Genomic DNA, 10,089 nt, shown 5'->3' with positions numbered 1-10,089 from the left:
ACCAATTAAGAAAACGGGTTTAAATGTAAAGAAGTAAAGCGTGATGACCAATTTGAACATAGCATATAAGTTCACGTTCAAATTGGATAATTTGTTTACCCTGGAAAGAACTAGAAAAATCACGACCGTTCCTTACAAACAGATGACGCGTTCTTCATAACTGATGGCCAATCAAATTCATTAAGAGAAGTGAATCCATCATCCGACGGTGGATATTCGTTATGGCAAGATACGCGTTCGTCTTCGCGATTTAGGGCGCCAAAAGAGTATTAGCGCAGATCCATCAGTTGCTTGAAAATTGTTCCTTTCATATTCAACTGGAAATTGACAATTAGTCCTCCTGCCCATAGCAACTGGAATTGAGATTCTCTCTCTAATCGATGGGGAAGTACGTGAAACATGCTAGACGTGTTTATCTGCTGTTAGTGGCAGTGACGACTCTAGTTTTATCAATTACGACGGCGGAGCGGGTAAACAATTCTGATACGGGAGGGCTTTATTGGTCCACAGCTAAAGATGATGGAAACTTTTCTGGGAAGCCTGAAGGTGAAGAATCTACGGCTACATTGAATGAATTGGATGAATATGACGGCGGTTTCTCTTCTCTCGATGGGATGCTTCAGTGGGCAATAGGTAACTAACTATACATATCAGCTAAATCTCTCTCCTTTCCCAGCATTTTTCGCATTCTGCATCACATAATTAAGTTGTTGCTATTGCTAGTTTAAATTGCTAGTTAACATGAGTTGGTAACCAAGTCTACATTTAGTAAATCGGATTTTTTTATAGTTTCTTGAGGCAATTCTTCTTTCCAAATAGACAACCCAAGATTTCATTGGCTATATAGTATTATTCTTTGTCCATTTGTGGTAGGGTAAGCAACCCAACTTGCCCTGATCCTTACCGAAAACGTTTGATCCGCCAAATATATGGCTGAATACAGAGGGTCATGATAGAGTATAAACCGATTTATTAGAGTCGGGATCCGGGTCTAGAGTATGAAACCAAACCAATTTGATCAGTGATCACCCCTAGTTAGTATGCAAAATTTGTTGTGTTAGAATAATGTTGGGTTCTATGAATAAACTTTTGCAAATATAATTAACATGAAGCATGAAATATTTGTTTTTTTATGGTTTTAGGAATATTAAAACATATATATAACTTGTAATTAGTGACTTTCTATCACACCAATTTAAGTATTGCCTGCAAATTTCTTGGAGAACTTGGATTGATTCTACAAGGTCTGAAAGTGCTAAGATGCGGAATACAGATCGCGTTGAAGCAAAGTATATTAAGTTTGGGTTTTGTTTCCTAACTAGTAGTAGATTAGTTGGACTAAGGGACTTACTATTAACACTGAGGACTCATGTTCGATTCTCAAAGTAACCTCCTCCGAGGATTAGTCGACGTGTGCAAAAAGCTACCCAGATACCCTTGTTAGAAAAAGAAATATAATGGGGAAAGCCTTTAAAGCATTGCTGGAAGATGATCCCGTTTTATTCACAGTAAATAAAGTAACTAGGAACTTAAGAAGCTTCTTAACACCCTCCTTATTCACAGTAAATAAAGTAACTAGGAACTTAAGAAGCTTCTTGACACCCTCCGAACTAATTCAGACATATGGGAAGGACTGTGTAATGAAAATGCATTGATTATCTTTCTTGTACTTACTTACATATATGAAATTCTCTTGATAAAGATTATATGGTTTTGCTTGATCATGTTTTTTCTGGTAGTCTGTTGAACTGGCATAGGTCTAATTGTTTCAAGGAGCATACTCATTAGATTGTATTTTCATCTGTAATAGACCTGTAATTATTTTTTATTTATTTTCTTTTTTGGGAGGGGAAGAGCGTTTGTATTAACAGAGTTTAATATTTCTAACTTTCTGAAAAAACTATAAAAATTAATAAATAAATCACCAAATATTACAGGTCCATTTCAGAAGAGTGATTTATATTTTTCTTTTGTCTAGTAATTCTTTTTCATTGTTGGAAATGAACTAGGTCATTCTGACCCTGCGAAGTTGAAGGAGAAGGCAGAGGATGTCCAAAATCAATCACCTGATGAGCTGAAGAGACGTCAAATGGAAATAAAGGTGATACTTTTGTTGAATGTTCTAGAACAATGCATATTTAAATTTCATCTGTTTAGCACCTTAATGAAGGTTGAGTTAGAAATCAACATTTTTTTCATCAAGTTCCACCTATCCATGAACTTGTTGGTTTGTCTGTATTTGATCATAACGACATACATCAACGGCTTATATATATGTGTGTGTGTGTGTGTTTTTAGTAAAATTCAGCTCCAGTTTCATATAATTATGATACAAGTTTTGTCTCAGAACATCCTTTCATTTTTTATCGTTTTCTTTGGCATGGTGATGAGAAAATATTTTAATGTATTATCCGGTTTTTGAAAGTGGAATGACTTACTCAGCTTCTTCATTTTATATTTAGTATATAAATCAACTAGTGACATATAATCAATGCCTAGATACATTTTCAATATTTCTTGTGCTCTTTCAGGACCTTGTTGAGAAACTAAGAACTCCATCGGATGCACAATTGATGCGAACTGCAATTGACGACCTGAACAATTCATCTCTACCTATAGATGATCATTATCGTGCATTGCAAGAGTTGTTGATTCTTGTTGAGCCAATAGATAATGCAAATGGTATGTTTAAAGTCTTTTTTCGAATAAAGATTTGATAAAAAAAAAATTAAGATTTCCTATTTGTTTATATTAGTTATCATTTTAACTCCTTTCTTTACATTCACATAAAACTATAATCATAATAATCAATGGATAAGATGAGGGTATGGCCTTCACCCATCAAGGGAGTCTCAAGTGGTAAAAGTGATGAACTAAATAAAGAAGTTGACTTCTCTGGTTCAATTCCTACTCAAATCACCTTGATTGAAGTTTGAGATCACAACGGGAATCTTGTGTTAGCCTATTCCAGTGAATAGTCTAACAAAAACAAAATATTGTTTATACCTGGGTTTTGTTTTATGTGTGGGTTATATTGAGATTAATTTCAAATAACCCACTATACAATCTACTCATCAATCACATCATTCAAAATATTAACCCAATGTCGTGGAGCTAACATGGGATCTGCTCAAGGATTTACTTGTTTATATTTATATCTAGTAACCTGATTTTTAATAACCTACCTCAAACAAGATTATATGGAAATAATTACTTGGTTATTCAAATAACCGTAGATCAAACAAGGCCCGTTTTTTCATTATGATTGCACTTCAAATGTTCTGCAAATGATTCTTCCTTATTAACATCTCGATCTAAGAAATATTATTTCTCAGATTTGCACAAACTTGGTGGGCTTTCAGTAACTATAAAGTTTCTAAGTAATTCAAATACTGAATTAAGGACAATGTCTGCATGGATTCTTGGTAAAGCCAGCCAAAACAATCCTGTTATTCAGAAGCAGGTTTGGGATTTTATCTCCCTTCCGATAATAACATCTCATATGAGTCTCCATAAAAATATAAAAATAAACATTTTGTCTATAAACCTGAGATTCTCAGATCCTGGAACTTGGAGGGCTGATAAAGTTGATGGAGATGGTAAAATCCAGTCTTCCTGAAGAAGCCATAAAAGCTCTATATGCTGTTTCAGCTTTAATAAGAAATAATGAACTTGGGCGAGAGTCATTCTATGCAGAAGCTGGAGTCTCATTACTTCAGGTTAGATTATTAGTTTCTATGGTATGTATTCTTCTTCTTAGAATATTTTTTTTATGACTGCTGACTTGGCAAATGTTGGTCGTTTTTAGGACATATTAGGAAATTCAAGCATTGATATTAGACTCCGAAGGAAATCAGTGTTTCTTGTGGCTGATCTTGTTGAATCTCAGATAGAATCTGAAAACAAAGTCGAGTTGCCTTTCTTTAGTAACCATTCCTTCTTGAAGTCTGTTGTGGATCTGATGTCATCAAACGATTTGGATCTCCAAGAGAAGGTGCGCCTTCAAATTGTTCACAGAATTTTTATTAAAAATGTTTGTTCTAATTTATTATGTGTTGATTTTCATGTGATGTGGGGGTTGCAGGCCCTCGTTGCTATTAAGAATCTTCTACGTCTGAGTACAACAGAAGCTCTAGTTTTAAAGGATTTGTGTGGATTGGATGATGCATTGAAGCGAATGAAGGAAGAGTTGCAGCAATTAATGTCGGATGAGATTATAAGCGATTATGCTGAGGATATTGAAAGACTTCGCACAGAAGTGGAGATAATTTTCCATCAAAAGTTGGTGAAGGTGAGAAAATGTTAAATTTATCTTGTTTTTTTGATTAATTATCATAGAAATTACATTTTCAGTTCCATGAATCAATAAGCAAGTAAATTGGGGAAAGCTTTGAAATGACAGGTAACATAGATAGCAAGTAGTTGATGATCCCAAATTTCCTGGCTGATTTATTGGAAGAGTGCCTTAAGTTAGACAAGTTTACTTGATTCTTTATCAACTGAGAAGCCCTTTAAAGAGGCAACATGAATCTTGGTTGTTGTATAATTAATATTTTAGCTGAAGAGAGGGGAGGACCAGAAGCCTTTTTCATTGAAATGATGATTCTAAATGTTTTATTTTCCTGTTAGGTTATGGACTTAATATAAATACTTTTTTCTTTTTTTTTAAATAGTTCTTTTTGATTATTCGGACGTATTAAAACACGAGTTTTTGCGCGCTCTGTCACTTAGTTCTGAGTTTCCACTTATTTTATATAGATACTAGATTTTGGTTTGTATGTTCTTTAGTTTAGGATGAATTTTTTTTAACAATCAAAAGAAGAAAAATTGATAGTATTATTGAATTAAATTCCTTCAAGTCTAAACTGTACTAACATTCTTTCTACAAATAAAAATAATAATAATATACTACCAAATAGTTGTAACTAAGGCAAAATATGAGTTAATTTTAAAATTTTTACGATTTTACGATTTCATATATGGTAAACGGGTCTAATTTTAAGTAAACTCTTAAATATATAAACTGTTACGATTTTAAATTTACGATAATAAGATTTTACGAGTTTATAAATAATTTTAATTTTACGATTTTATACGATTTTACTTTTAAAAATAAATTTATATTAATTAAATTAAAGTTATTATTTATTTAAATTAATTAATTAATATAATTAATTTTGTAAATATAATTTTTATAGTGTTATTTATTTATTATTATTTTTTAATTAAATTTATATGAAAATATATAATTTTTAAAAATTGATCAAATATAAAATAGTTAATTATATATTTATATAACTATTATTTTTTCAAATTAAACTCTTACAATTTCACGTAAAATTTAAATTTTAAAAGTTTCCAATTATTTAACGATTAAAAAGTTTAGGATTTAGTTCACACATGTTAGGGAGTTTGTTTTATGTCCCTTCAAAAAAAATTAAACATCATTTGAATAATCTATTTTAATTTATTTAAATAATTCATATTCTTTAGCATTTTTTAGCTATTAATTTAGTAATTAAGATATTAAAATACTTTTATTTATTTTTAAAAAAATATATTTTTATTAAATATTAATCTATATTTTTTAAGTTTTTTCACCAATAATTTATATTTTTCATATTTAATATTAAATAAAATTATTTTTAAATAGTTTAAATAAGTTATTTAAATAATTCAAATTCTTATATACTAAAAATTGAATAATCTGAAAACGTTTTAAGGAAAAAATCAACATTATTGTTATTATTTTATTACCAAAAACAATATATTAGAAAGATAAAATAACAATTGCAAATAATTATAAAATTTTGACAGAAAAAGGTTTAATATATCTCCACCTAAGAAGAAGATGGAATCTCAACGAGTCCAAGTAAATGATATACTAAACATTAATCATAAATCTGAATTCATTTCAAACCAACAAAAATCAACTTATACCATTTGATCTGGTCCTCCTAAAACTTCAGAATATACAAAGATTACCCAATTAGTGAAAAAAAAAGAAGTTAGAAATCCTAAAGAGTTTGATTCAAATATTGTTATAAAAAAGTAAAAACTTACCAAAGTTGTGAGGAAGGCCAATATAAATATAAATATAAATATAAATATAAATATAAATATAAATATAAATATAAATATAAATATAAATATAAATATAAATATAAATATAAATATAAATATAAATATAAATATAAATATAAATATAAATATAAATATAAATATAAATATAAATATAAATATAAATATAAATATAAATATAAATATAAATATAAATATAAATATAAATATAAATATAAATATAAATATAAATATAAATATAAATATAAATATAAATATAAATATAAATATAAATATAAATATAAATATAAATATAAATATAAATATAAATATAAATATAAATATAAATATAAATATATATATAATATCAGAAATTATTTCAATAATATAAAGAATTATTAATCAATAGTCTATTAACATATTAACATCAGTAATAAAAAAACCAATTCTTCTGTGTCCCGATTGCAAACTAATCAAAATTAAGTGGAAATTTTTTATTATTAAAATTTAGTTGGGTTACAAAAAAAATCGAAATAATGTCCAAATATTTTCTCGCCTCTATCACTTTATCTGTCATAATCCCATTAGTTTGTATCTCTTTCAATTTCACTATTTAATTACAATTATTATTGCTCTCTAGACTATTCATAATTTTTTTTTTGGTGGAAACAAGTTGTGTAGATCGTAAAAATGGTACGATTTGAACATTAATTGCATTAAACGAAACAAAAAATTTTGTTTTGTTTGGAGAACTAAAAAACTTATGTTTTTTTATCTTAATATTTAAAAAACAAACAACATAATGATAATATAAGAGGTATAATAGTTCATTAATACTGTAAATTGATTATGTTTATAGTATTTCATTTGAAGCGCACTTCACACTAGTAAAAAATGGACATTTTACCGACAAAATTTATCGAGATTCTATAAAACTCTCAGTAAAGGGCCTGACAAGAAGAAATTTTTAGTTATAAAAAATAAATTTTGAGATGTGTATAAAACCTTCGGTAATGTGATTTTCCACCAAATGTTTTTACAAAACTTTAGGTAATGCCGTCAATCCCAAAGACTAAAATAATTCTAAGTGTTGAGATATGGGTATTTGCAAAGGTTTTCAAATATCTCTTGGTTTTGGCTTAGATTGGGGATATTTGTGAAGAGTTTTTCAAAAAACTCTCTGTTTTGGCTCTACCCAAAAAAACAAAAAATATTTCTAAGTGTTGGGATGGGGGTATTTGCGAATGTTTTTTAAATATTTCTCGGTTTTGGCTTTTCCAAAAACAAAAACAAAATTATTCTAAGTGTTGGGGTGAGGTATTTGCGAAGGTTTTTCAAAGAATTCTCGACTTTAGCTCTCTAAAAAAAATATAAAGTAATTCTAAGTGTTGGAATGAGGGTATTTGCGAAGGTTTCAAATATCTCTAGGTTTTGGCTCTTCTAAAAAAAAAACATAAAATAATTGTAAGTGTTGGGGTGGGGTGGGGGTATTTGCGAAGGTTTTCAAAAAACTCAATGTTTTGGCTATAAAAAAAATAGAAAATCATTCTAAGTGTTAGGATATGGGTATTTGCGGAGAATTTTCAAATATCTCTTTATTTTATCTCTCCTCAATAAAATAGAAAATAATTTCAAGTGTTGGGATGCGAGTATTTGCGAAAACTTTTCAAATATATTTTGGTTTTGACTATAAAAAAATAAAAAATAATTCTAGGTGTTGGGATGGGGGTATTTGGGAAGGTTTTTCAAATATTTCTCGGTTTTGGCTTCCCTAAAAACATAAAAAATAATTCGAAGTGTAGAGATGGGGTATTTGCGAAGGTTTTTCAAATATCTCTCGGTTTTGGCTCTAAAAAAACACAAAATAATTCTAAGTGTTGGGATAGGGGTATTTGCGAAGGTTTTTCAAAAAATTATCGATTTTGTCTCTTCCCCAAAAAAATATAAAATAATTCTAAATGTTGGAGTAAGCGTATTTGCGAAGGTTTTCAAATATCTCTCAGTTTTGACTCTTCCCAAAAAAACAGAAAATAATTCTAAGTGTATGGGTGGGGTATTTGCGAAGGTTTTTCAAAAAACTCTCGATTTTGACTCCACCCAAAAAATATAAAATAATTCTAAGTGATGAGACGAGAGTATTTGCGAAGGTTTTTCAAATATTTCTCGGTTTTGGCTTTCCCCCCAAAAAGAGAAAATAATTGTAAGTGTTAGGGTTGGGGTATTTGCAAAGGATTTTTAAAAAATTCTCGGTTTTTGATCTCCCCAAAAAACAGAAAATAATTCTAATTGTTGGGATGGGGTATTTGCAAAAAAATTTCAAATATCTCTAGATTTGGCTCTCCCCAAAAAAACAGAATATAATTCTAAGTGATGGGATGGGGGTATTTTCGAAAGTTTTTCAAATATCTCTCGGTTTTGGCTCTTCCCAAAAAAACAGAAAATAATTCTAAGTGTTGAGGAGAGGGTATTTTCGAAAGTTTTTCAAAAAAACTCTCGGTTTTGGCTTTTCCCAAAAAACAGAAAATAATTCTAAGTTTTGAGATAGGGGTATTTGCGAAGAATTTTCAAATATCTCTCAGTTTTGACTCTCCCCAAAATATCATAAAATAATTCTAAGTGTTGAGATAGGGGTATTTGCGAAGGTTTTCAAATATTTTTCGGTTTTAACTCTAAAAAAACATAAAATTAATCTAAGTGTTGAGATGGGGGTATTTAAAAAGGTTTTTCAAAAATTCTCTGTTTTGGCTCTTCCCAAAAAATAAAAAATAATTCTAAATCTTAGGTAGGGGTATTTGCGAAGGTTTTTCAATTATCTCTCAGTTTTTTTCTCTTTCCAAAAAAATAGAAAATAATTCTAAGTGTAGGGGTGGGAGTATTTGCGAAAGTTTTTCAAAAAAACTATCAGTTTTGACTCTACCCAAAAAACAGAAAATAATTCTAAGTGATGGGATGAGAGTATTTGCGAAGATTTTTCAAATATCTCTCGGTTTTGGCTTTCCTCCCAAAAGAGAAAATAATTCTAAGTGTTGGGTGGGGGTATTTGCAAAGGATTTTCAAAAAAATCTCGATTTTGGCTATCCCCAAAAAAACAGAAAATAATACTAAGTGTCTGGATGAGGGTATTTGAGAAGGTTTTTCAAATATCTCTCGGTTTTGGTTCTCTAAAAAAAACATAAAATAATTCTAAGTGTTGGGATGGGGATATTTTCGAAGGTTTTCAAATATCTCTCGGTTTTGGCTTTTTCCAAAAAAACAGAAAATAAATCTAAGTGTTGGGGTGAGGGTATTTTCGAAGGTTTTCAAAAAACTCTCGTTTTGGCTCTTCCCAAAAAACAAAAAAATAATTCTAAGTTTTGAGATAGGGGTATTTGCGAAGAATTTTTAAATATCTCTCGGTTTTAACTTTACCCAAAATATCCTAAAATAATTATAACTATTAGGATAGGGGTATTTGCGAAGATTTTTAAAATATCTCTCGGTTTTGACTCTAAAAAAACATAAAATAATTATAAATGTTGAGATGGAGGTATTTACAAAGGTTTTTCAAAAATTCTCGGTTTTGGCTCTTCCGAAAAAAATAGAAAATAATTCTAAATGTTGGGGTGGCGGTTTTGCGAAGGTTTTTCAATTTTCTCTCAATTTTTTCTCTTTCCAAAAAAATAAAAAATAATTCGAAGTGTAGGGGTGGGGGTATTTACGAAGGTTTTTAAAAAACTATCGGTTTTGACTTTACCCAAAAATAAAAAATAATTCTAAGTGTTGAGATGAGAGTATTTGCGAAGGTTTTTCACACATCTCTCAGTTTTGACTTCTCAAAAAAACAGAACATAATTATAAGTGTTGGGATGGGGGTATTTTATGATGGTTTTTCACATATCTCCCAGTTTTGACTTTCCAAAAAAAACATAACATAATTCTAAGTGTTGGGATGGGAGTATTTTCGAAGATTTTTCAAATATCTCTCGGTCTTGGCTCTAAAAAAACAGAAAATAATTCTACGTGTTCGGTTGGGGGTATTTGCAAAGATTT

The 10,089-nt window shown here is 29.4% G+C and overlaps 1 protein-coding gene across 1 annotated transcript; it reads left to right on the top strand.

The window, feature by feature from the left end:
- Positions 1–254: 254 nt before the first annotated feature.
- On the top strand, positions 255–4,622 carry LOC124914481 (hsp70 nucleotide exchange factor FES1). The gene is made up of 7 exons (XM_047455038.1): positions 255–633; positions 2,010–2,101; positions 2,532–2,682; positions 3,336–3,463; positions 3,561–3,719; positions 3,809–3,994; positions 4,085–4,622. The coding sequence occupies exons 1-7, from the start codon at positions 381–383 to the stop codon at positions 4,304–4,306; spliced, it is 1,191 nt and encodes a 396-aa protein (XP_047310994.1). The 5' UTR covers positions 255–380; the 3' UTR covers positions 4,307–4,622.
- Positions 4,623–10,089: the final 5,467 nt, after the last annotated feature.

Source organism: Impatiens glandulifera, chromosome 9, assembly GCF_907164915.1.
Source record: "Impatiens glandulifera chromosome 9, dImpGla2.1, whole genome shotgun sequence".
NCBI lineage: Eukaryota > Viridiplantae > Streptophyta > Magnoliopsida > Ericales > Balsaminaceae > Impatiens > Impatiens glandulifera.
This window is presented reverse-complemented; position numbering and strand designations above follow the sequence as displayed.

Excerpts from the sequence above, each read along its gene's own strand:
- LOC124914481 (XM_047455038.1), top strand. The coding sequence starts at position 381 with ATGGGGAAGTACGTGAAACATGCTAGACGTGTTTATCTGCTGTTAGTG. Across the intron at positions 634-2,009 it reads GATGCTTCAGTGGGCAATAG|GTCATTCTGACCCTGCGAAG; the intron begins GTAACTAACTAT and ends GAAATGAACTAG. Across the intron at positions 2,102-2,531 it reads GACGTCAAATGGAAATAAAG|GACCTTGTTGAGAAACTAAG; the intron begins GTGATACTTTTG and ends GTGCTCTTTCAG.